This window comes from Carya illinoinensis, chromosome 3 (genome assembly GCF_018687715.1).
Source record: "Carya illinoinensis cultivar Pawnee chromosome 3, C.illinoinensisPawnee_v1, whole genome shotgun sequence".
Classification (NCBI taxonomy): domain Eukaryota; kingdom Viridiplantae; phylum Streptophyta; class Magnoliopsida; order Fagales; family Juglandaceae; genus Carya; species Carya illinoinensis.
Window position 1 is genome coordinate 11,470,057 of NC_056754.1, and position 27,530 is coordinate 11,497,586.

Genomic DNA, 27,530 nt, shown 5'->3' on the forward strand with positions numbered 1-27,530 from the left:
ACCCAAAGCAGTTTTTTGGATTCGATTTCCCTCCAACGCATGACTGCCCTGCAAGACGCATCCAAAGCACGACGGGAGACCTCTTTCAGTTTTGATCTCCCTCTTTTTGGTTTCACTCTCTGGTTTCACTCTACAACATCCTTTCTCTCTTCCGTTTTTTTTTTTTTAATATTATCTGCCACGTCAGCCGCGAGGCCACAACGAGGATATGGGACGGCTGTCCCTAGCAGCGCTGAAAAAAATGCATACAAGGTAGCACCGCTTGAAAAACTCCTCGCGACTCAACTGTTGCTGCCTCCTCCATTACTTGCCGTCTCTCTATCTTTATTCATCTGGCCTATTCTTTCTATTTCTTACTTTTTATTTAATTTTAATTTACAATTTATGGTGTATTTTTTATATTTTTAGTTTAGAATCATTTAGCTTTAGATATTCTATTTCCTATATATTTAATTTTGATATAGTTGTTTTTCATGCTCTTTTAAGCTTCCATTTTATAGTGATTACAATTGTCATGACTTGTCATGAATGGATTTAAGAAATTTTGTGATTTAAATACAGAGATTAACTCTAGAATTTTAATTTTGAGGCTTTTCAATTTTCAGCTCGTATTTTATCAATTATTTTCTAATCTAGCTTAATTATTGGCTTAGTTTTGTTAATCTCCTAGTTCCATTAGATATTGGATTGATTAAGGGTTAATTAGGACTTAAATAATTTCAGTTTAATTAATTAATTTTCTGATTAATCAAGATTGTTTAGCTTAGTTGGTTCCTTAATTGTTAATTTCCATTTTTAAATATCTTACATTTCAATTCGACTCTCAAAAATCTAAAAATATGAATCTAGTCCGCGACTAGTACCCTTTTCATTTCCGTTGCAATCTTCCACTCATTGCACATATCACCACTTTGATTTCCTCTTTATGAATATTTTTACCTTTTACATGAGTTTTATTTTAAACAACTTTTTCGGAATAGACAATTTAAGAATTTTTATTCCTAATTATTACACGACATCCTCCTGCACTTGGAATAACCTTTGTGCTACTCATTTTTTAGCGAGTCGCTTAGCAATTAATCAACTAAGGAAAATACTCTTATCTTCCTAGCCATCTCCTCATACTTGCCCATGAGGCTACACAGCTCAAGGTTTATCTTTTTTTTTTTCTTTTCTCTTCGTCAGTGACAACCCCTCCCCCCCCCCCCCCCTAGTGGCACCATACAACTCCCTTTCAACTTGCACATTCTAGCTCGTGCAGCACCTTCATCGGATCCGGTGTTCCTCTGCTTTAGGGTCTCGTTCTATCGTTAGAGGCATTTCATTTCTAATGCCATCTTTTTTATTCGCTCCTCCATCTTGGCAAACCTACCCTCTATGTTAGTCGGAGTTGCTTCTTGTTCCAAGGTTGCTTGGGATTGTGTCACGAAAGCCATGCAAAAGGCACGTTAGTTTTACTTAAGGGAATATCCCACAAACGACTCCAACCATTAAGGACATGTTTCGAACCTTGCTCTGCTCCACTAGTCAAAGGAGTGCTAGGAAGCACGTCTAATGCCTAAGTTAGCGTATACTTGAGAGTGAGAGAGAAAGGAAGTTGGAGAGAGAGTGTCCCCAAATTGTACCTGTACTACAGCTTTTATACTCCCCTCATTTGGTGGAGTTCATTTCTTCTGTGCCTCAGGCGTCTCCCCTTGTGCTGGAAAGCATACCGCTGCCTTTAACGCGACAACCCTTATTAGGATAGCTCGATCCATGCTGAAGATTTGTGTTTGAGAATTCAATCACATTTAATGCAGTACTCTTTGTCGAGGGGTCTCTTGACCCATTTGAGCCTTTGTGTCTGGGAGTGGCGTTGTGTCTCATTTAATGCGGCACTTCAAAAATGAGATCTTGACCCATATTTAATCATTCAATATGGTGTGGCTGGGGGGCATGTGATGGGTCCCAAGGTGGACCAAGTCTGATTCTCCATCCATATACTTGAATTTGGCTTTCTTGGATTGTTTTTCCAGTATTGTTGTTGGGTCTCAAAGTAAGTCTATTGGAGTTCACATCAGCATGCCCCTACCAAGTGTTGTCTCGTCCCTTCTCACACTGGCCTGGGTCTTCTTCTCACCTAATAGGGACCTCCTGACCCTAGGCCTTTAACTTTGACAATCGGATCAGGCCCAGCCTACTAAGAAAAGGATGTGTCCTTCCTATATAGATTCCGGATGATGTTAGAGCCACCGCTAGGCTTAAGAAAACTTTTATTTTTTTGTTTTTTTTTTCAAATCATTTTTTAATACTTATAAATATTTAAAAAAATATAAAATAATTATAATAATATTAAACAATTTTTTCTTAATTATTAAGAGAGAGAGAGAGAGAGAGAGAGGGGCGGGGGGGCAACCAGTGGTAGCCAAAGCATCTTCCACATATTCCCCCAACATTGTTAAAAGTGAAGACCGAAGGAAACTATGTTTGATTCAATCAAAACAGGTCGAATCAATTAAGGTTAATTAAGGGTTAACAAAATATATAACAAGCTTAACTGTGTGTGATAAGTATTTGACTCGGGTTTCAGATCTGGTCTGGCAGTTGCTTGATTATTTAATTTAACACCACATGGTCTTGCATGCTTTGGAATAAAAAAAAGTGTCGGATGGTCTTTATCGGCTATAATTAGCGTGGTTTTTATTTGGACTTGATCGGAGTACTTTCTGGATGTGAGTTTAGATGCCAAACGAATGAAGCCATCATACTGATGAAGCCAATATATGTGTATGATGAGATCTAAAAGATGTAAAAAGCTTTAAGAATACCCAAAAAAAAAAAAATTACTTAAAACATCTCAAATTATACAATAATGTGCGGACGGTATGTAACATTATACCACTCCAGCAAAATCATTTGTTTTTTGGTTTTGTTTTGTTTTTTGTTTTGTTTTTTGTTTTTTCTTGGAGTAGGAAAATAATAAAGAGACAGAAATGTGCATCATAACTGTGTAAGAAATGACGATGATGACCAGATAGTAGACGCAGGCCGGTTTGGTGTGTGTTCACTAGCTAGCTTGAATGGAATCGTTGGAGTTGGGACATTCCTTCAATCGACGCATATCACGGTCAATCCCAATCATCATCAGTTCCGATACCGGTAAACTACGGCTTTATCCATCTAATCAGAGCTGATTTTCCTGAGTTGCATATGGAACTTACCAGGGCGAAACTAGGACTGTTTTTATAGATAAGCTTGGCTACGGAATGGCCTGAGGATGAAACAATAGTAGGCCTGTTTAATGGCTCAAGTAGTGTGCGTTGTATAATTGTATTGTCCAACTTGCGAAGATAAGGCAATTTAAGAAATCTGGGAGGTTAAAAAAGAGGCAATTTAGCAGACAAGCATTAATACGCAAATTTACTCGAAACAATATCCATGCTAAAGGCTTACATCCTTTGATTATTAAAGGATTCAAATATCATGCTAAATTTGAAGCGCTAGCTTAAACACCATTACATATATGTAAGACAGATGGATGCAACACTTTAGAACTCTCAAACATTGAACTCCAAAAGATAAAGGAAATCCCTTACTTCCTCGCAGGAATTTATATATTGTTTGCCATCATAACCTCAGTCAACCGACCAAGTGATGCATATGAAGATCCACCTTCAATCACTGCCTCTCTGCTCTTTTCACTCATCTCTTTGACCCTCTTCCTCACCTCGCTATCAGCCTCCATCAAACTTTTCACTGCTTTCTCTATCTCCTCAGCCATCACAAGCTCACCACTACCAACCCTATAATCCAGTTTTAACTCCACTGCTAACCCCAGATCCTTTACCATCTGGAATGCATTGGTTTGCTGCTCTGCGTAAATTGGCCAAGTAGCAATAGGTACACCATGCCACAGGCTCTCCAAGATCGAGTTCCACCCGCAATGGGACACAAACCCTCCGATGGCTACGTGGGCAAGGACCTCCACTTGTGGAGCCCAACTACATATCATTCCAATGCCTCTTGTTCTTTCTAGGAATCCGGGTGGCAAGATCTCCTCGAGATTCTGGGCATCAGTAGGTATAATATCTTTAGATGCCAAACGTACTGACCACAGAAACTGGTGACCACTTTGCTCAAGCCCAAGTGCAATCTCTTTCAACTGGGATTCACCAAAACTCCCCCAGCTTCCAAAACATAAGAAAACCACTGATAATGGAGGTTGATCATCAAGCCACTTTATTATCTCTTGGTGCTTGGACTGATCATTTCCCGAAGGCGTCTTACCCTTGAGGTCAATCATCGGTCCCACTGTGTAAACCGGAGGTATATCATCCTCTACAAATGAGTTCACCGCGTGGGATTCCAACTCATAAAACGTGTTGATAATAATACCGTGGGCCTCTTTGAATTTTCTCCCATGGTATACCATGGAAATGTATCCACCTTCCTTGCTGAAAGCGAACGAAGGCAGAGCACCGGGAGGAATTGTGTTGACATAACTCGGTATGACTGACTCGGGATCTGTTTGATCTCTAAACTCCATGCCCACCTGGTCATGCCGAGTTGGAAGGTAGAGCATGAAGCCAAAAAAGGCAGCACTGGCAGGGAAGAAGACATAAGACCGGACACCAAGCTCGTGAGCCACATCAATCATGGAGGAGCAAAACATATCGACCACCAACCCGGCAAGTGGAAGCGAAGCGGATAACACATGGTTGATGATAGCGTCTTTGACGTGAGCTTTGTGGCTTTCTAAAAAATCGGTGACGAATTTCTCAGCAGAAACGAAGAAAAGCTCTTTTGGGGGAGGATTTACTTCAGGAAGGTGAATAAATCTTACACGCGTGTCGGAGGCAGCGATCGACTGTACGAGGCTATGGTTGGTGGGTGCGAACGCTGCGTTATTAATGACGAGAACCGTGATGGAGAAACGGTCATCTCGATCAAGTAAACGCTTTGCAAACTCAAGGATGGATACCAGGTGACCCATTCCCGGGGTAGGAATGAACACAAGCTCTGCTCTCTTCATCTTGTACAAAGGTAAAGTGGTTATGACGAGACGCGGGCCCTTGCCTCGTTCTTCTATAGGTTTCTCCCGTTTTCAAGTGTTATTACCTACGTTCTCTGAGACTGTTCGTTGTTATCATGTGGTCAAACGAACATGCCGAAGACAGTGATCCGATCTAGATTGGACCTAAAATATAAGGTAACAAAAGTGAACTCGTTTCCAATATCATTTTTAAATCCTTGCCAGCTTGTTCACTCTCTGTGCAATTTTGGTTGGACCCATAATTCCCGTGCAGGTCAGGACAATTGATGGGAGAAATTTCGCATATTATATAATAAAAGAGGGCAAATTAGAATACAACTTTAGTTTCAAGTCTTGCTTTGTCCACTCTCTGATCTTGTTTTCAACTTTCAGAGCTTCAGCTACTTTCCTTTGCTGTTTGGAAGTCAACTTAATTTGGTGCCATTTGGGTCTTGTCCAGCATCACCATCTGGACAGTGAATAGCCTGATGTTGGGAATTTGTGGTAAACAGCATTTATGGTTCTTGCTTATAATTCTTTAAGATTATTAATTACTCCACTTGAACCAAACACAAATTTAATTGATAAATATTAATGTAGGGAAAATTGAGTCCGATAATACTCAGCTAACAGATTTAACGTTAATGACATCAAACTATCTCGACATTAATTCTATAAAATAAGTATATTATAGTTTATTTCTTTTCTCCAAATGCCTCCTGAACGTAGATAATATGCCGAATTACATAAATCTCTCTCTTTTTATTTTCTCTGTATTTGCTTTCTATACACTGCAATAGATGTACGTACTGAGACTATACGGCCAAACAGAACTACTCTTGGTGGCTCCAGACTACACCAATCTCGAATCGTCGTGACAGATTGGGAATGACTATTTATCTCATTTTGGCTTGTTGTGCAATTTTTTAGACATCAACCCCACACATAACGATACAAACTACATGAGAAAAACTTTGCCAACTTTCAACTTAATTGGTGACATTATCCTTGTGTTTTATTCACATGATACTATGCTTATTTTATAGTCTTTTCTATCATCCTCACTATACAATGGAGATTTGGCTTCTATTTGCTGGAGAGTCTTTGTTCTAGTGCCCCAAATTACAAGTTTGAAGAAGCTGCTAAAGAAGAGATTCAAGTCCACTTTCCCGTCATCCAATTCCTTTTTATTCCTTTTCTCGCGTGACTCCAGGCATGACCACATTTCTCTTTGCACGTTGACATCCTCTCTCCTTTCTACTTTCTCTGTTGCCTTTATGTGGCCACTTCCTTTTTTCTTATCCCTTGTTTATCCCTTCTCTCTCTTTCTTTATCTTTTAATGAGGACTCTTTAGTAGGCTCGGTCTGTTCATCTTGACTTAGGATAGTTTATCTCCTTTAATATTTTTTTGATATTGGGGGATTTGGAGAGGAGGATCGAACCTAAAACCTTTTTTATGGAGGCTGGATTTCATGCATATGAGCCACATTCAATTATTTCCTTTAATTATCCGTAATGGTAGTTCAATTTACTCATAAACAAGACCTCGAAAATATTCAAGATAAAGTATTCGACAGACGTTGTCAATAGAAATCTATAAAGCAAATCACTTAGCAGGTACTGTAACATTTGCCATCATAGCCTCAATCAACCGACTAATTGATGCATAGGAAGATCCACCTTCAATTACAGCCAGTCTACTTTTTTCACTCATCTCTTTGACCCTCTTCCTCACCTCGCTATCACCCTCCATCAAGCATTTCACTGCGTTCTCTATCTCCTCGGCCATGACAAGCACATCACTACCAAGCCTGTAATTTATTTTCAACTCCACTGCTAACCCCAGATCCCTTACCATCTGGAATGCATTGGTTTGCTGCTCCGCGTAAAGTGGCCAAGTAGCAATAGGTACACCATGCCACAGGCTCTCCAAGATCGAGTTCCACCCGCAATGGGACACAAACCCTCCGATCGCTTTGTGGGCAAGGACCTCCACTTGTGGAGCCCATCCGCATATCATTCCAATACCTCTGGTTCTTTCCAGGAATCTGAGTGGCAAGATCTCCTCGAGATTCTCGGCATCAGTAGCTCTGGCTAACCCATCATCTCGAGATGGCAGACGTACCGACCACAGAAACCGGTGGCCACTCCTCTCGAGCCCAAGCGCAGTCTCTTTCAACTGGGGTTCTCCAAAACTCCCCCGGCTTCCAAAGCATAAGAAAACCACTGATGATGGAGGTTGATCATCAAGCCACTTCATTATCTCATGCTTAGCCTGATTATCCCCTGAAGGCGTCTTATCCTTGAGGTCAATCATCGGTCCCACTGTGTAAATCGGAGGTATTCCATCGTTAAAAAAAGAGCTTACCGCATGAGATTCCAGCTCAGAAAACGTGTTGATAATAATGCCATCGGCCTCTTGGTACTTTCTACCATGGTTTACGAAGGAGATGTACCCACCTTCCTTGTTGAGCACCAATGAAGGCAAAGCACCAGGAGGAACTGGGTTGACATAACTCGGAATGACTGACTCGGGATCTGTTTCCCTAAACTCAATGCCGAACTGGTCATGCCGGGTTGGAAGGTAGAGCATGAAGCCAAAAGAGGCAGCATTACAAGTGAAGAAGACATAAGACGGGACACCAAGCTCGTGAGCCACATCAATCATGGAGGAGCAGAATAAATCGACCACCAAACCGGCAAGTGGAAGCGAAGTGGATAACACATGGTTGATGATAGCTTCTTTGACATGACTTCTGTAGTTCTCTACGGACTCGGTGATGAATTTCTCTGCAGACTTAAAAAAAAGCTCTTTCGGGGGAGGATCTGCTTGAGGAAGATGAATCAATCTTACACGGGTGTCGGAGGCAGCGATCGACTGTACGAGGCTATGGTTGGTGGGTGCAAATGCTGCGTTCATGACGAGAACCGTGATGGAGAAACGGTCATCTCTATCAAGTAAATGCTTTGCAAAGGCAAGGGTGGATGCGAGGTGACCCATTCCAGGGGTAGGAATGAACACAAGCTCTACTCTTTTCATCTTTTACTAAAGGTGAAGTGGTTAGGACGAGGCGCCGGCTTCTATATATTCTTTCTTGCCTCGTTCTTGTATTGGTTGCTCCCCTTTTTTGGCGTTATTTTGGACTTTTTTTTTTCTTTTTTTTTTTCAGAAAAATGATAATTATAATTATAAAAACGTAAACGTGGTATAATTATTTTTAAAAAATTTAAATAAATATAAAATTTATATAAAATAAAATAAAATTTTTAATAATAAATTTTATTTTTTTATATTAAACTTTTTTTTTTCAAGATAACTATACACCGTTTATATATTTTATAATTTTATATAACATTACTGGATGAAATTAATTCTAAATTCAAACGGAGTCATCTCGTCAAACGAACACGTCAGATTCATTTGATCCGATCTAAATATCTCTAAAATCTAAGTATGAGGTAACAAAACTGAATACGTTTTCAATATCTATCGTTTTTAAATCCTTACCGGCTTGTCCACTTCATGTGCAATTTTGGTTTGACCCACAAACCTCGTGCTGGTCCGGACAATTGATAGGAGAAATTTCGCATATTTATAAAATAAAATAAAATAAAATAGGGGAAATTAGCATAGAACTCTAGTTTCAAGCCTTGCTATGTCCACTTCTGATCTTGTTTTCGACTTTCAGAGCTTCTGCTTCTTTACTTAATTTGGTGCCATTTGCTTCTTGTCCAGCTTCACCATCTGACAGCGGACAGTCTGATGTTGGAAATTTGCGGCAAATAGAAGTTATGATTATTACTTTAAATATTTTTTTTAAAGATTTTTAATTGCTTGACTTGAACCAACCACAAAATGAATCGATAATAGCATTTACATCCTATCTCATATAAATTTTCTTAAATTTTAGTTAAAATACATCATTCTTAAAATTTTATCCTAAATTTTATTAATTTTTCTAAAATATCTTGCATCTCAATCTTTATACTTTCTCTATTTCATTAAAATAATATTTCTTTATTTTTTTATTATTTTTTTTTCTCACTTCCATTTACAATCTTTTTTTTTTTTAAAGAAAACCATTCTCGTATATTTGTAATCCTCAACTATTACAACTTTTGTCTCTAATAAGAGAGCTTGTAATTACATTTGGCCCCTCCTCTATCCATATAACATCTCCATCTAATGTTAAAGCATGCTTTGCCAATAAATGAACTACATTATTTCCTTCTCTCAGTATAAACCTCACCTTCAAGTCCTTCCTACCCTTTAGAACTATTTTTACATCTTCAATTATATGCCTCATCCATGATAGGTCCTCCACCACATTGTTCACTTTCTTGATTACTGCTTCTGCGTCACCTTCCAAAATCACCTTTGAAAGGGCAAGGTCCTTACAGACTTCAATTGCCTTCCAAAGAGCAAGACATTTAGCAAGTGTTGGATGAACAACATTGAGCCTCTTGCTGCAAACTGAGGCTAGAACTTCTCCATTTGCATCTCTAATGAAAATCCTCATTCCCATAGTCCTGTTCTTTGTATCTAGAGCAGCATCCCAATTGGCTATGACTTCATTTGTTCCAGGCTTCTTCCATCTCCTACATAGCCTACCCCTCATCCCACCTGGTCTGTTTTCCTTCAGTAATATCTGGGCTGATCTGAAATCTTCCAACCCTTCATTTGTCTTCAAAACCAACTCTCGTGGGCTGTAAAACTTCTGCTCAAAAATGAAAAGGTTCCTTCTTAGCCATATTCTGCGCATGGTTGTTGCTATCTCTTCTAACTCATCTCTATTGAACCTGTTGATGAGCTTTCCCCATAGTTCTAGGAAGTTATGCTCTGCAACTGCACATTTCTGCACTGGGCTTGTGAATTCTGATCATGCATCACTGGCTGAAGGGCAACTCCATATAGCATGAGTCACTGTTTCTTCATGTTTTTGACAAATTGGACATAAAGCATTATCTCTAATCTTTTTCTTGAACAGATTACTTCGTGTGGGAAGAATATTGTTTGTTGCCTTCCAAATGAACTGCTTTACAACCCCTGGCACATTCATCTCCCATATACTTTTCCATTCAGCCCCATTGGACACTACCTCAGAAGGCTCTCCCTCTCTTTTCCTTTTTCTGTCCATGTCCACATGATATGCACTCCTAACAGTAAACAGACCATCCTTCGTGTATATCCAAATAATTCTATCCTCCACCCCCATTTTACTTATTGGAATGCTACAGATCTGGTTTGCTTCCCCTTCTTCGAAGATATCATGAATTAGAGCTTCATCCCATTCCATAGTTTGTCCATTTATGAGCCTTTCCACTCTATCATTTCTGTTCAGTTAGGGGCTGATTGCACACAAAAAGATGAAGGGGTAGACAACCATTTCTCCCCCCATATCTTGACTTTAGACCCATTGCCAACCCTCCACTGCAAACCTTCTTTCAATAAACCTCCTGCATGCCATATGCTCCTCCAAATAAATGAGGGGCATCTTCCTAGTTTTGCCTTTAGGAAATCTGTGTCTTGATAATACTTCTCTTTGAACACATGTGCTACCAATGAGTGTGGGTTTTGTAGAAATCTCCAGCCCTGCTTAGCTAACATGGCAGAATTGAAACTTTCTAAGTCTCTTAATCCCATCCCCCCTCTACTTTTCTGTGTTCCCATTTTCTCCCAATTCCACCAGTGTACTTTCCTTACATTATCTTTATAACCCCACCAGAATTTCGAACATAGCATATTCAACTCGTAGCATAAATTTTTGGGCAGCTTAAATACACTCATAATATAGGAGGGGATAGCTTGCAAAACTGCCTTAATTAACACCTCCTTGCCAGCTTGAGATAAGAATTTGTTCTTCCAGCTTTCCATCTTCTGCCACACCCTCTCCTTTATACTTCTGAAAGTGTTGTATTTAGACTTGCCAACCATAGCAGGAAGTCCAAGGTACTTATCATAGCTGCCACACACTACTCCTCCAGCACCTTTCAAAATTCAGCTCTTCTCCACTACCCCTGTGTTGGTGTTGAAAACAAAGAAGATTTTTCCTTGTTTAAGACTTGACCCGATGCACGTTCATACCTCTGAAGAATTTGCATCATTTCATTCCATTCTTCCTTCTTTGCCCTCCCAAACAAGACACAGTCATCAACAAAGAGCAAGAGATTTACTCTCAGCCCTCTTCTTAACACCGAGACTCCTCTAATTATCCCTCTCTGATCAGCCTTGTTCAACATGGCAATCAACCCTTTAGCACATAAAATGAACAAAAAAGGGGATATGGGATCCCCCTGCCTTAATCCTCTTGCTGGACAGAATCTTTCACCTAGTACTCCATTTACCAAAACAGAGTATGTAACTGATGACACACAGCCCATCACAAGCTTGATCCATTTTTCATTAAAACCCAACTTCCTCATCATTTGTTCCAAGAACTTCCATTCGATTCTATCATATGCCTTAGACATATCCAATTTTAAAGCCATACTTCCATGCTTGCCTCTTTGTCTTGACTTCATGGTATGCAAAACTTCATAGGCTATCATTACATTGTCAGAAATAAGCCTCCTAGGCAGAAAAGCACTTTGATTTTGGGAGATTACATTTGATAAAACAAACTTTAGCCTATTTGCAATTACTTTTGATATTATCTTGTATACTACATTACAAAGGCTTATGGGTCTGTATTCACTAACCAAACTTGGTTCTTTCACCTTTGGAATAAGAGCAATATAAGTATAGTTAAGAGAGGAAGGGATTGTACCATCATTTAAGCATTTCAGCACTGCATCACTAACTTCATCTCCCACGATGCTCCAATGAGTTTGAAAGAAGCTAGCTCCATAACCATCTGGTCCTGGTGATTTTAGTGGAGCCATCTTGAAAATAGCCTCCTCCACTTCCAATCTAGTAAACTTCTTACTCAGATTCTCATTCATTTCAAGAGAAACCATCGGTGCAACATCTCTGATACACTTCTCAATTACAGACTCTGTAGGATTGGTGGAACTAAAGAGATCATCAAAGTAAGATTTGAAGGCCCCTTCAATCTCAGCTTTCTCACTGACCATTCTATTCTCCCTGTTTAGAATCTGCTTGATAGTGTTCTTTTTCCTCCTTTGAGTTGCACATGCATGAAAAAATCGAGTATTTCTGTCCCCCATCTGGTACCAGCTTTTTTTTGCTCTTTGCTTCCATTTTAGGTCCTCTTTATCTAGCAATAGCCCCACCTCCTGCTGAAGTCTCTTTATTTCTGACATATTGTGCATACCTTCCACATCCTAAAGCTGTTTGAGGCTTGCAGTCTTCTCAAGTATTGCCTTCCTTCTATCTTTAATCAGGTGTCTATTCCATTTCCTCAAGGCCACACTACATTTTTCAAGTAAACTCTGTACCCTCAGCCCCGTGTCTCTCATTTCCACACCCTTCTTCCATTCTGCTTCAATGACACTCCTACACCCCTCCTCAAGAGCCCATGATGCTTCATATTTAAAGCCCATACTATTGAGTCTTTCAAGACTTGTAGGTTTTTTACAGCAGAGAAGAATGGGTTTATGGTCAGAACATCTTGAGACTAGAATTTCAAGTTCCCTGCCAACATATGTATCATTCCAACTAGAATTAACCACTGCTCTATCTAGCCGTTCCTTAGTGAATGTCTCATCACTATGTTTATTACTCCAAGTGAATCTATTTCCCCTCCACCCCACATCATGCAACTCACACACTTCAAGAGCCTCTCTAAATGAAGCCATTTGAGACTCCTTCCGTGGCCTTCCCCCTTCCTTTTCAGCATCCATAACAATTTCATTGAAATCTCCCAGGACACACCAACCTTCCTCTTTTGAAGGCTTAAAAGATTCCAACAGTCTCCATGTCTCCTGCCTTTTTTGCACCTCGAGATGACCATAAAAGCCAGTGAGAAGCCAACTGAACTTAGAATCTCTGTCAGTAATCCATGAATTGATGTGTCTCTGAGAGTAGTTATACACCTCCAGCTCCACCTCCATGTCCCAAAACAGGATCAAACCTCCCCCTAACCCCACTAGGTCCACCACAAAGCAATTCTGAAATCTCATCCTACTTTTCAACCATTCAGTTTTAACACTAATCAATTTTGTCTCCATTAAAAAGACAATGTTGGGCTTCTTTTCCTTCACTATTAAGCAAAGGTCCTGAATTGTCCGAGGGTTCCCAAGCCCTCGGCAGTTCCAACTTAGAATTTTCATTGTGTTTGGCAGGGCTGCACAGTAGCCTCTGCCTCAACAGTAGCTTCATTTTCTAAATTTTCCTTTCTTCTAACCTTCTTCCCCTCCTTGCCCTCCTGAGCCATCTGTATGACATCATCCACAGGTCTTTTACCTTGGATCTTGCCTATTTTAAACCCTGACTCTATCCCTCTTCCTCTTGCCCTTCTCTTCCACTTTCCTTCCCCTATTTTATCAACTGCCAATTAATATGGGTTATGGTACATTTCGCTCGAGCGGCGGCTTCTGGCCGCTCGAGCGAAGTCAGGCAGATTCAAACGCTCGACTTCCGCTCGACAGTGGGCCCGAGCGAGATGCGGGAAAAGAGATCGCTCGAGCGGAGGCATTTGGCTGCTCGAGCGAATTCAGGCAGAGTCGAACGCTTGATGTTCGCTCGACAGGCCGCTTGAGCGAACTTAGTTTTTTTTACATCTTAGGACGACCCTTGGGCTGGAAAACTCGGTTTTTGAGTAGAGAAACACTTAGAATTCATTTTTCCTTTGATTTTCATTCAGATTTGAAGAGGAGGATTCATTCAATCGATTATTCACGTAGCTACACAATTTCCACTGGATCATTCACTCACACTGCAGCAGATTGAAGAACTCCTTGAGGGGTCCAATCGCCACTGCAGCTCAGCCTCCTCCACCGCTTCGAATCTTCATCTCCATTCAACTAGCTTGATCTTTTCAATTCCCTACTTGCTATTTCATTTCAGGTTTGAGTTTCTGAATTATGTTAGAGAATTTTGATTTAGACGTTTGAGAAATTTATTTATTATTCATTCAATTCATGTTATTTATTTTTATCGTTTCGTTAAACTTTCATTTTAGTAGTGATTACAATTACGGTGGTTTAATTTGAGAATTTGTGATTTGAATATAATGATGAACCCTAAAACATTGATTTTGAGGCTTTTCAATTTCAGTGCATGTTTTGTCAACTACTTCCTAATTTAATTTAATTCTTAATTTAGTTTTATCAATTTTCGAGTTTAATCTATTAGTCCTTTACATTTCGATCCGACAATCAAAATCCAAAAATATGAATCTAGTCCAAGACTAGTGTCCTCTCCCATCCATTGCACATACCATCATTTTATTTTCTCTTTGTGAAGTTTTTCACCTTTTTCAACGAGTTTGATTTTTAAGTAACTTTCCATGAGGAGACGATCTAGGAATTTATTCCTAATTATTACACGACATCCTCCTGCACTTGGGATAGCTTTAGTGCTACTCATTTTTGAGTGAGTCAAGTTTTTGGCGCCGTTGCCGGGGAAAGTATTTTAACTTAAATTTAAACTCGTTATTTTTGTTATGCTCTTTACACTGATGTTTCATGTCATGGGTGAGGGACAGTTCAAATAGATTGCTTAGAGTCACATCGAGTGTTGATAGTAGTATACACAGTTTGGAGATAGATAGCTCTTCTATCTTTTCTATTAGTGAGTCAGGTGAGGAAATTGAAATTGAACCAGAAAACATGGCTGCACCTGCACCACGCACTCTCAAGGATTATTTGCAACCCACTCACACCACTACACCATCATGCATAGTTTTACCTGAAAATGCATCTAATTTCTCTATTAAGCATGACATGATGTCAGTGATATCTCAGTTCCACGGGATGGATTCTGAGAGCCCTTACCAGCATTTGACAAATTTTGAGTTGGCTTGCACTACTTTTATCACTAGGGCTGTTACTGATATTAGACTTCGTTTATTTCCTTTCTCTTTAAAGGATAAAGCGAAGATTTGGTTTAATTCTTTGAGGCCTAATTCTATTTCTAGTTGGTCTGATATGCAGTGTGAATTCTTATAAAAAAAAATTTCCTTTTCAGAGAACTCAGTTTTTGCAAGAGCAAATTAGTCAGTTCAGTCAGAGACCTGATGAGACCTTTCAGGCCAGTTGGAAAAAATTTAAGGATTTGATGAACATCTGTCCACATCATGGTTTTGAATCTTGGAGGTTGGTGAGCTATTTTTACACTGGTCTTACTCCAGAATGCAAGCAGTTTGTTCAGACAATGTGCAATGGGGAGTTCTTCAGCAAGGAACCTGATGAAGCACTATCATATTTTGACTACCTTGCTGAGAGTGCACAACAGTGGAACACTACTGATCGAGTTCCATTAGCAGCACAGCCACTGAGGGCTATTTCTGGAGGGGGTAGATATGAGCTTAAAGAAGATACCGATGTTCAGGCCCGAATAGCTGCATTGACTAGAAGACTAGAGGTAATGGAAATGGAAAAAGTGAAGGCTGTGAAAGTAGTAGAGGCATGTTCTATATGTGCTGATTCAACCCATAAGACCCAAGACTGCCCGATTATGCCAGTATTTCAAGAAGGTGGGTCTGAGCAGATGCAATCAGCTAACTGGGTTAATAGAGCACAGAATCAGCCTTTCTCCAACACATATAATCCGGGGTGGAGGAATCACCCAAATTTCTCATGGAGAAATGATCAGCCTGGTAGGTCCCCACCACCTCAGCAGCAGCCATTTAATCAGGGTGCTCCTCAGCACCAGTATCCGCCATATCAGAATCCTCAGAGCTATCCTTATGTAGCTCCTCCTGGATTTCAGCCTCATGTAGTTGCACAGAGTTCTCAGCCTTCATCATCTGCAAAGAAGACTCTAGATGACAGTATGGCTCAGATGGCCAATACACTTCAGCAATTCATGCAGATTCAGGCCACCACAAATAATCAGAACACTCAGGCCATAAATGAGTTGAGAGGCACTATAAATAAGATGAGCATGACTTTGAGCACCCTAGAGAAAGGGAAATTTCCAGCACAACCTCAGCCTAATCCTCAAGTGTACAGGCAGCAACAACAGCAAGTGCATAATGTTTCAGGGGATGTTATTGAGACAGCGAAGGCAGTTCTTACTTTGAGAAGTGGGAAGGAAGTTCCCCAACCAGAGATGCCTATAGACACACAAATAGTTGGTCCTACACCTGAAGATGTAACAGAGACTGGTGAAGTTGAGAAAGAACCAGAGGTAGTAAGACCAGAGCTGAAGAAGTCTGTGAGTGCAGATGTTGAGACTAGTAAGGGATACCAACCTGTAGTTCCCTATCCTCAGAGATTGGCAGCTGGCCAAAAGAACAAGTATCACAGGGAGATTCAAGAGATTTTCAAGCAAGTGAAGATCAATATTCCACTCTTGGATGCCATACAACAAGTGCCTTCATATGCAAAATTTTTGAAGGACTTGTGCACAGTGAAGAGGAAGCTGAATGTGAAGAAGAAAGCTTTCCTAACGAAGCAAGTTAGTGCATTGATATTGAGTGAGACTCCTCAGAAGTTTGGAGATCCTGGCTCTCCCAATATTTCCATTATGATTGGTGAATCACGCATTGGGAGAGCTTTACTTGATTTGGGGAGTAGTGTGAACTTGCTACCGTTCTCAGTATATGAGCAGTTGGGATTGGGTGAGCTGAAAAAGACCTCCATCATGCTCCAGCTGGCTGACAGATCCGTTAAGGTACTGAGGGGTATTGTAGAGGACGTGTTGGTCCAGGTGGACAAATTCTACTACCCAGTGGATTTTGTGGTTCTTGACATGCAGCAGCCGGTCTCCACTATTTATCAAGCTGCTGTCATCCTAGAAAGACCATTTCTAGCTACATCAAATGCATTGATCAATTGCAGAAGTGGAGTTTTGAAGCTTACCTTTGGGAACATGGCACTTGAGTTGAATGTTTTCAACGCTTGCAAGATGCCAGCACATTTTGATGACATAAGCGATCTGAATGTTGTGGAGAGTTTGACACCAACAGATTTTATTTGCTCAACTTCTCCATTCTCTGATGATGATTATATTTTTCAGACACCTGAATTTTTACTTGATGAGAAAATTAATCATATCAATGAAGATGACTTTGATTTTTTTGATTGTTTTGCAGATTCTTCATTACCACTTGAAGTACAATTTGCAGGAGCAAGATGATAACCCCAGTTTGAAGCTCTACCACCACCATACATGCTTAAATCTTCAGAGGAAGAAGTTCCCCAATTGGAACTGAAACCACTTCCTCAAGATTTAAAGTATGTGTTCCTTGGTCCTGAAGAAGGCACTTTTCCGGTGGTAATTTCCTCAAAGCTAAATCAGAAGGATGAAACCCAGTTGATTGAAGTATTAAGGAAGCATCGAGGCGCAATTGGTTGGACAATAGCTGACATCAAAGGCATTGATGCCGCTGTATGTACCCACAGAATCCGTCTTGAAGACGATGCTAGACCGGTTCGTGATGCTCAACGTAGGCTCAATCCTACCATGAAGGAAGTTGTAAAAGAGGAGGTGCTTAAACTACTCGCAGTGGGTATCATTTATCCCATCTCAGACAGTAAGTGGGTAAGTCCAACTCAAGTGGTACCAAAAAAATCTGGTTTAACTGTCATAAAAAATGATAAAAATGAGTTGATTCCAACTAGAATGGTTACTGGCTGGAGAATGTGCATTGACTATAGAAAACTTAACTCAGCCAGTAGGAAGGATCATTTTCCTTTACCATTCTTGGATCAAATTTTGGAAAAAGTAGCTGGTAATGCATATTATTGTTTCTTGGATGGCTATTCTGATTATTATCAAATTGCTGTAGCACCTGAGGATCAGGAGAAAACCACTTTCACCTGTCCTTTTGGCACTTTTGCTTTTACTAGAATGCCTTTTGGTTTGTGTAATGCACCAGCTACTTTTCAGAGATGTATGATGAGTATTTTTTCTGATATGATTGATGACATTTGTGAAATATTCATGGATGATTTCTCTGTTTTTGGAAAATCCTTTGAGAGTTGTTTGCATAATTTGGCACGTATTCTCCAGAGATGTGAGGAAAAAAATCTTTTACTTAATTGGGAGAAATGCCAATTTATGGTCACTCAGGGCATTGTATTGGGGCATATTGTTTCTTCTGAGGGTATAAAGGTTGACAAGGTAAAGATTGAATTAATATCTAAACTTCCTATTCCTAGGACAGTTAGGGATATTTGTTCTTTTCTTGATCATGCTGGCTTTTATAGGCAGTTTATTCAAGGGTTTAGTTCTATTGCAAAACCTTTGTGCACTCTTTTACAAAATGATATTGAATTTGTTTGGACTGATGAGTGCCAAAAATCTTTTGATACCCTTAAGAAATCGCTTACCACTGTACTTATTGTGCAACCTCCGCAGTGGGACCTTCCCTTTGAGATTATGACAGATGCTAGTGACTATGCCTTAGGAGCTGTTTTGGGGCAGCGGGTGGATAATAGGCCATTTGTGATTTATTATGCTAGTAGGACCTTGAATGATGCCCAGAAAAATTATACCACTACTGAAAAAGAATTGCTTGCAGTGGTTTTTGCACTTGATAAATTTCGGACTTATATTCTTGGTTCTCCTGTTACTATTTTCACTGACCACTCTACTCTTAAGTATTTGTTGGCTAAGAAAGATGCAAAGCCACGCTTGATTCGCTGGATTCTATTACTTCAAGAGTTCAATATCAACATTAAGGACAAGAAAGGAGTTGAAAACGTGGTAGCTGACCACCTCTCTAGATTGTCATCATCTCCTTCTTCAAATGTCAGCCTTCCTCTTGATGATAGTTTCCCGGATGAGCAGCTGTTTGTGGTTGATAGAGCTCCCTGGTATGCTGACATAGTCAATTATCTGGTGACTGAGAGAATGCCTTCTGAATGGTCCACCTAAGATAAGCGTCGATTTCTCTCTGAGGTACGACACTTTTATTTTGATGATCCATATCTTTTTAAATATTGTTCGGACCAATTGATTCGAAGATGCATTCCTGATGATGAGTTTTCTTCTGTTTTGAGATTTTGTCATATGGGTAAATGTGGTGGTCATTTTTCAGCAAAGAAAACAGTTTCAAAAATTTTACAAAGCGGTTTTTACTGGCCTTCCATGTTTAAAGATGCTTATAATTTTTGCAAGGCTTGTGAGCCTTGTCAAAAATTGGGATCCATTAGCAAAAGAGACATGATGCCTCTTTCCCCTATTCTGACTTTAGAAATTTTTGATTGTTGGGGAATAGACTTCATGGGACCTTTTCCGGTTTCTTTTGGAAACACATATATTCTTTTAGCTGTGGATTATGTTTCAAAATGGGTGGAGGCCATTGCTTGCAAAACAAATGACCATCATGTTGTCCTGAAATTTTTGCAATCTTTGTTTGCTCGTTTTGGCATACCAAAAGTTATTATAAGTGATGGGGGTTCTCATTTTTGCAACAAACCATTTTCTACACTTGTGAAGAAATATGGTGTTACACACAGAGTTTCTATCCCTTATCACCCTCAAACAAATGGGCAAGCTGAATTGGCAAATAGAGAGATAAAAATTATTTTAGAGAAAACTATCAAGCCTAATAGGAAAGATTGGTCGGTTAAACTTTTTGATACTTTGTGGGCTTATAGGACAGCTTTTAAAACAAATCTAGGGATGTCTCCTTATCGATTAGTTTATGGTAAAGCTTGTCATTTACCTGTTGATATTCAGCATCGAGCTCTTTGGGCCATAAAACATGTTAACATGTCACTTGATGAAGCTTCAGGGTTAAGAAAATTGCAGATCAATAAATTGGATGAAACTCGTTGGAATGCTTATGACAACGCTCAGATTGCAAAGGAACGCATGAAAATTCTGCATGATCAGAAAATTCATCCAAAGCATTTCACACTTGGTCAGAAAGTTCTTCTTTACAACTCTCGCTTGCACATTTTTCCTGGAAAGTTGAAATCCCGATGGAGTGGGCCGTACATTGTAAAGACCGTTCATCCTCATGGTGCAGTAGACATTGTCAATCCGAAGAATGGTAATAGCTTCACTGTCAACGGACAACGTCTAAAGTCATTTCTGAAGGTCTTTGATCCACATGAAGAGATTTTGCTTGTGCAAGACCCCATGGAAGTGTTTTGATTTGCTTCTCCTTCTTTACAGTTTTCTTTACTTGTTTTGTTTTTATTTGTTCTTTTGCTTTGATTTTATATTTCATGTTGATTGTTTGTTTTGCTTGCTTAGTTTTGTGCACTTTCTTTTATTTCGTTCGACTCATTGAGGACTATGTCTCTCACTAATTGGGGGTAGCATGTGTGCACAGTTTAAAATAATAATAATAATAAATAAATAAATAAGATTTATGAAATTTGAGCATCTTGGTGGAGTAGTTGAGCGGGATCATTTGTGAAGATTTATTTTCAAGCTTAAATATAGAGCATGATTTTTGATGCATCATATTTTGTTGATATGTGGCTTGAAACACCGGAATGTTATGCTTATTGAGATGAAACTTGATAAAATTTTTGTAGAATGAAAGGCAAATTTTGAAGGACATTTTGCACATGCTTATGCTTGTAGTGTTCCTTATTTACCATTCATTGATTTAACACTGGAGAAGTAAACTGCAGGACTACCGAGCCATGCCAAAAAGAAAAAAAAAAGAAGAAAACAAAGAAAACAAAGAAAAAACAAAGGGAAAAGGATTTGAAAAGATTAGAATGAAAAGAAAAAAAGAAAAAAAAAAAGAAAAAAAAAAGAGAGAAAAGGAATAAAGTCAACTTAGTGAACTTTCCTAAGTAAAAAGGGCTAGAAACAGTTACCCAAGACTTTGGGGGTTGAGTGTCCAACCTTTAAAAACAGAGCTGGCGTGAAAACTGCTAGACCCTTGGGCTTTGAGGTAGTTAGAATCAGCAATGATTAATCTTAAGGTTGAAAAATCCTATGGCAAATCATGGATAGTAATGAGGAACACACAACCGATCTAGCTCCACACACACATTTGAGTTCTGAGACATTTGCCTTAATTCTATGTGAAAGATTGTTAAGATAGTCTTGGTGGGTATAACCCTTGGGGGTTGAGTAGTAACATGTCACTTTTGTGAGAATTCAGAATTGTATTTGATTATTTTTGTTTGAATTTCGATATTTATGCAATATTCATCTCAATTAATTTTCACTATTTTGCTCAAGGATTAGCAAAATGCTAGTTGGGGGGTGTGATTGAGTTGAATTATTGCATTTTTAATGCTTTTGGAACCAATATTTATTAATTCTTTCATTACTTTATCATTGGTTTTATATGGAAAAATGAATAAATCAAAGTTGTGATTTTAATTGATTAAAAGCATGAATTTCTGCTCTAATTTTATCAACTGCCAATTAATATGGGTTATGGTACATTTCGCTTGAGCGGCCAGAAGCCGCCGCTCGAGTGAAGTCAGACAGATTCAAACGCTCAACTTCCGCTCGACAGTGGGCTCGAGCGAGATGCGGGAAAAGATATTGCTCGAGCGGAGGCATTTGGCTGCTCGAGCGAATTCAGGCAGAGTCGAACGCTTGATGTTCGCTCGACAGGCCACTCGAGCGAACTTAGGCAGAGTTGAACGCTCGATGTTCGCTCGACAGGCCGCTCGAGTGAACTTAGGCAGAGTCGAACGCTCGATGTTTGCTCGACAGGCCGCTCGAGCGAACTTAGGCAGAGTCGAACGCTCGATGTTCGCTCGAACTTAGGCAGAGTCGAACGCTCGATGTTTGCTCGACAGGCCGCTCGAGCGAACTTAGGCAGAGTCGAACGCTCGATGTTCGCTCGACAGGCCGCTCGAGCGAACTTAGGCAGAGTCGAACGCTCGATGTTCGCTCGACACTCCGCTCGAGCGAATATCGCATTTTTACACATCAGGGTTCATTCCGCCGTCAGAGTATATATATGTTTTTTTTACATCTTAGGACGACCCTTGGGCTGGAAAACTCGGTTTTTGGGTAGAGAAACACTTAGAATTCATTTTTCCTTTGATTTTCATTCAGATTCGAAGAGGAGGATTCATTCAATTGATCATTCATGCAGCTACACAATTTCTACTGGATCATTCACTCACACTGCAGCAGATTGAAGAACTCCTTGAGGGGTCCAATCGCCACTGCAGCTCAGCCTCCTCCACCGCTTCGAATCTTCATCTCCATTCAACTAGCTTGATCTTTTCAATTCCCTACTTGCTATTTCATTTCAGTTTTGAGTTTCTGAATTATTTTAGAGAATTTTGATTTAGACGTTTGAGAAATTTATTTATTATTCATTCAATTCATGTTATTTATTTTTATCGTTTCGTTAAACTTTCATTTTAGTAGTGATTACAATTACGGTGGTTTAATTTGAGAATTTGTGATTTGAATATAATGATGAACCCTAGAACATTGATTTTGAGGCTTTTCAATTTCAGTGCATGTTTTGTCAACTACTTCCTAATTTAATTTAATTCTTAATTTAGTTTTATCAATTTCTGAGTTTAATCTATTAGTCCTTTACATTTCGATCCGACAATCAAAATCCAAAAATATGAATCTAGTCCAAGACTAGTGTCCTCTCCCATCCATTGCACATACCATCATTTTATTTTCTCTTTGTGAAGTTTTTCACATTTTTCAACGAGTTTGATTTCTAAGTAACTTTCCCTGAGGAGACGATCTAGGAATTTATTCCTAATTATTACACGATATCCTCCTGCACTTGGGATAGCTTTAGTGCTACTCATTTTTGAGTGAGTCAAGTTTTTGAGTCTTTCAAGACTTGTAGGTTTTTTACAGCAGAGAAGAATGGGTTTATGGTCAGAACATCTTGAGACCAGAATTTCAAGTTCCCTGCCAACATATGTATCATTCCAACTAGAATTAACCACTGCTCTATCTAGCCGTTCCTTAGTGAATGTCTCATCACTATGTTTATTACTCCAAGTGAATCTATTTCCCCTCCACCCCACATCATGCAACTCACACACTTCAAGAGCCTCTCTAAATGAAGCCATTTGAGACTCCTTCCGTGGCCTTCCCCCTTCCTTTTCAGCATCCATAGCAATTTCATTGAAATCTCCCAGGACACACCAACCTTCCTCTTTTGAAGGCTTAAAAGATTCCAACAGTCTCCATGTCTCCTGCCTTTTTTGCACCTCGAGATGACCATAAAAGCCAGTGAGAAGCCAACTGAACTTAGAATCTCTGTCAGTAATCCATGAATTGATGTGTCTCTGAGAGTAGTTATACACCTCCAGCTCCACCTCCATGTCCCAAAACAGGATCAAACCTCCCCCTAACCCCACTAGGTCCACCACAAAGCAATTCTGAAATCCCACCCTACTTTTCAACCATTCAATTTTAACACTAATCAATTTTGTCTCCATTAAAAAGACAATGTTGGGCTTCTTTTCCTTCACTATTAAGCAAAGGTCCTGAACTGTCCGAGGGTTCCCAAGCCCTCGGCAGTTCCAACTTAAAATTTTCATTGTGTTTGGCAGGGCTGCATAGCAGCCTCTGCCTCAACATTAGCTTCATTTTCTAAATTTTCCTTTCTTCTAACCTTCTTCCCCTCCTTGCCCTCCTGAGCCATCTGTATGACATCATCCACAGGTCTTTTACCTTGGATCTTGCCTATTTTAAACCCTGACTCTATCCCTCTTCCTCTTGCCCTTCTCTTCCACTTTCCTTCCCCTATAGACTTCTCCTTTTTACCTTCATTTTTTCCACCTTTCATCCCCACCACATGATTCTGTTCGCTGCCCATAACTTCCCCACACAAAGCCTCAATTGACTCCTGCACCTCGACCTCCACCAAAAGACCCTCCCCATTCTGCCTCATATCTGTCTTTCCCTGCCCTTCCTTTATTTTTACCACCATTTCCCCTTCCAAGCCTTCTGTCATGGATCTTTCCCCACCTCCCTCTGCTACATCCACCCCTATGGCTACCAAACTAGTCGAAACTGCACCTGTCACTTCCTTTCCAGCATCTACATCTCCCTCAGTTTCCTTTTTCTTTTTTGCCCTCCCCTCACTTGTAACAGATACTTCATCACTCACCTTTCTATCCATTTTTGCAACATCATAGCTTCCTTTAGTACCACTAGCTTCAAAGCCTCTATAGCCATCCATCCCAAATCTCTTTTGGTTTAGTCCAGCCCTCAGGCAAATGCCAAACTGACCTTCACCTTCCCCTTGTAATTTTTTCCTTCCACCCTTCCCAACACATTCCAGATTGCTATGAAAGAACTTCCCACACTCAAAACAAATTCGTGGCATCTTTTCATATTTTATAGGAATCCACAACTCATTCCCTTTCACATTAACTGTTCTTCCTCTAGTTATCGGTTTTGTTATATTCACTTCTACTTTAACTCTCAGGAATTCACCCCAACTACATCCATCCTCTTTTACATCTATCTCAACCACCTTTCCTACCTACCACCAACCATCTTCCCAAACTTGTCATTCATACAAGCAAGAGGAAGATCGTGTAACTGGATCCAGAAAAATTCTTTTTCAAAGCACATGTTAGCTGGCTTAGTAAAACCATTGATTGAGCTGAAATATTGCATATTTTAGCTATTTAAAACCAATGTTTTTTTAAATTCTTCATGACACTATTATTGGTTTTAAATGAAAAAATAGTTAATAAGCATAAATACGAGTTGCGATTTTTAATTGATTAATATCATGTTTATGCTTAATTTTATAACTATGATTTAATGGGACAATATTTCCTCACATATATAGTTTATTTGTGATAATCTATTTTTCTTTTAATTTATTTTTGAGTGTTATTTTTATTATTTGTGAACAAGTGACAACCATATGTGCATGATGCAGTGTAGGTGGTGATATTGAGTTGGAAGAAAGATAGAGGATGATGGTGAAGAAGCTTTCGGCAACATGCAACAAAAACATGCAGACCATTCATTCGGACCATGCATGGGATCCACAACCACTCAACTTGCATCAAAACAACAAATACACATGCAGTTCACATGCACACATGCTCACATGCAGCAGACCACTCGGACAGCCAACAGCACCACTCACACGATGCAACCACTCACACATGCTGCAGCAAAGAAAAGTGCAAAACCAGAAAAACATTCGGACAACACCTTGCATGGGACCCAGACACATGGACAGCAACTCCACTCACACGAAGATGCACTCAACAAACCACACACATGCAGATCACTCGGCTGCTGCAGCACTCACACATGCATGACAGCATTCAAATTCGGACACATGCAGGCGTGGCTGGAAGACCTGCTCTTTTTTTATTTATTTCTTTTTCGAGTGCTATGTTAGCTGGCTACTGTTTCGTGGAGTTGGCTGGCAGACTTCACGGAAAGAGGCACAGGTTCTCGTTTAGTCAAGGTTCCTTTCATACTTTTCGTTCATTTAAGGGAGAGACGTGTGAAGAAAAGTCGAGCAAATAAAAGAAATAAAAAGCAAAAGAAGACAAGCCAGCTTAAATGAATGGGAGGCACATTTCAACAACCAAAGAGAAGAAAAGGGAGTGCAGCTGAGAAAGAAAAAGAAGTGTTCTCATTCAAGTTGGGGAAGACCGGTTAGCTGAACGTGTCATTAAAGAAAAGAGATTAAAGAAAAGAAAGGAACCAGCCAGCCGAAGTACTCATCAAGAAGGGGACAGAATTATATGTTTTGCCGTGATTGAAGGAGAGTGGGTGAGCAACCGTGTAGTCAACTAATGGTGCTGGAATTTTATTAAAAGTATTAATTTGATGGTGCAGCCGAGATTGAAGAAGTGATAAGTGGGGTCAGTTTGGTAGAGTGGAGAAGAACCGATTGGTTTAACTTGAGAAAGGAAAGGGCATTCTTCTTTTTCGGCTTGGACTGGATAGCTGGGCAAGAGGGAACGGACGAGCAGCAAAGCAGGGGTAGGCAGCAGCAGAATTTGGAGGGGGAGTCATTCTTCTTTTTCGGCTTGGACTGGAAAGCTGCTGCAGCAAGAAAGAAAATCACAATGCAACCACATTACACATGCAATGAACACAGCAACACACGGCTATAAAAGGAAAGAAAGCTGAAATGAAGAGGAGTCGATTTTCGGGAGCAGTAGCTTAGTTTAAAGTTTTTATGCTTTTCATTCAGACTTTGCAGTTGTTAGCTCGGGCAGTTTATTTCAGTTGTTTTCTTATTTTGTTTTCTGTTTAGAAGGAGCAGCAGTTTTTAGTTTAGTTTTTACCTATTTTCCTTCCATTTTTAGAAGCAGCTGGCTTTGCTTTCATACGGGAGAGGAGTTTTAGTTTTTGACTTGTTTACTTGTTTTCTTTAGAAGCTGGAGGCAGCAGAGTAGAGTTTGAGTTTTATTTTCTTCATTCAGTGTTTATTTTGTTGTTCAGGCGATAGCAGCAGATTTTCTTTTCTTTCCTTCTTGTTTTCGTTTAGCTCTAGCAGTGGTAGCTTGTTATTTTTTCTTTACTTTTCGTTTGGACCTTGCAGTAGCTTGGAGTTTCATTTTATCTTTCTTTCAGTTTGACTGAAGGCGAGCTGTTTGAATTCTATGCATTTGTTACTTTTCGTTTAGAAGCTAGAATCAAGCAGCAGAATTTTATTTGATCTACTTTCTTTTTCGTTTTAGTTTCAAGCAGCTGGGTTTTTGGTTTTCCATTTTACTTCCTCTTCTTTCCGAACAAAACAAGTTTATTCCTTACAATTCCTTTTTTATTTAATTTCAGTTTAATGTCTTTTATTTTTCCTTTCACCTTTAATTTCTGTCTATTTAAATTACTGTCATTTATTTCTCATTGCACCTTTAATTCCTCTATTTAAATTAATGTCATTTATTTTTCTTTCTCCTTTAAATTTCAGTCTATTAATTTCCGCAATTTTAATTTACTTTCTTGCATTTTAATTCCTTACATTTCATCGCTGCACTTAAATCCAACAAACATGAATCTGGTTCACGACCAGTAAATTTTGATTTTCATTGCACTTTTCCATCCATTGTACATATCATCCTCTTATTTTCTCTTTGTGAAGTTTTTCACATTTTTTTCAACAAGTTTAATTTTAAGCAACTTTTCCCTGAGGAGACGATCTAGGAATTTATTCCTAATTATTACACGACATCCTCCTGCACTTAGGATAGCATTAGTGCTACTCATTTTTGAGTGAGTCAAGTTTTTGGCGCCGTTGCCGGGGATAAGTTGTCTAACTTAAATTTAAACTTGTTATTGTTTTTTTATTTTTATTTTTTACTCATCTCATTTGCATCAACCACTCATCTCCACCATATTAGAATGATGTATCAATTCATGCCAGTATTTCAAGAAGGTGGGTCTGAGCCAATACAATCAACCAACTGGGTCAATCAAGCACAGAATCAGCCTTTCTCCAACACATATAATCAGGGGTGGAGAAATCACCCAAATTTCTCGTGGAGATATGATCAGCCTGGTTGGTCCCCACCTCCTCAGCACCAGTATCCGCCATATCAAAA

General features: G+C 39.5%; 3 protein-coding genes across 3 annotated transcripts; all 3 read right to left on the reverse strand.

Moving 5' to 3' along the window:
- Window positions 1-3,371: 3,371 nt before the first annotated feature.
- LOC122303275 (UDP-glycosyltransferase 71K1-like) lies at window positions 3,372-5,162 on the reverse strand. The gene has a single exon (XM_043114974.1). It carries the CDS (start codon window positions 5,009-5,011, stop codon window positions 3,590-3,592), a length of 1,422 nt encoding a protein of 473 aa, XP_042970908.1. The 5' UTR covers window positions 5,012-5,162; the 3' UTR covers window positions 3,372-3,589.
- A 1,377-nt stretch (window positions 5,163-6,539) lies between these two features.
- Window positions 6,540-8,085, reverse strand: LOC122303274 (anthocyanidin 3-O-glucosyltransferase 2-like). Its single transcript, XM_043114973.1, has one exon. The coding sequence runs from the start codon at window positions 8,050-8,052 to the stop codon at window positions 6,619-6,621; it is 1,434 nt and encodes a 477-aa protein (XP_042970907.1). The 5' UTR covers window positions 8,053-8,085; the 3' UTR covers window positions 6,540-6,618.
- Window positions 8,086-8,656: 571 nt separating this feature from the next.
- LOC122304475 lies at window positions 8,657-10,309 on the reverse strand. Its single transcript, XM_043116748.1, has 3 exons — window positions 10,006-10,309; window positions 9,127-9,888; window positions 8,657-8,772 (listed from the first exon to the last, which is right to left on the reverse strand). The coding sequence occupies exons 1-3, from the start codon at window positions 10,307-10,309 to the stop codon at window positions 8,657-8,659; spliced, it is 1,182 nt and encodes a 393-aa protein (XP_042972682.1).
- Window positions 10,310-27,530: the final 17,221 nt, after the last annotated feature.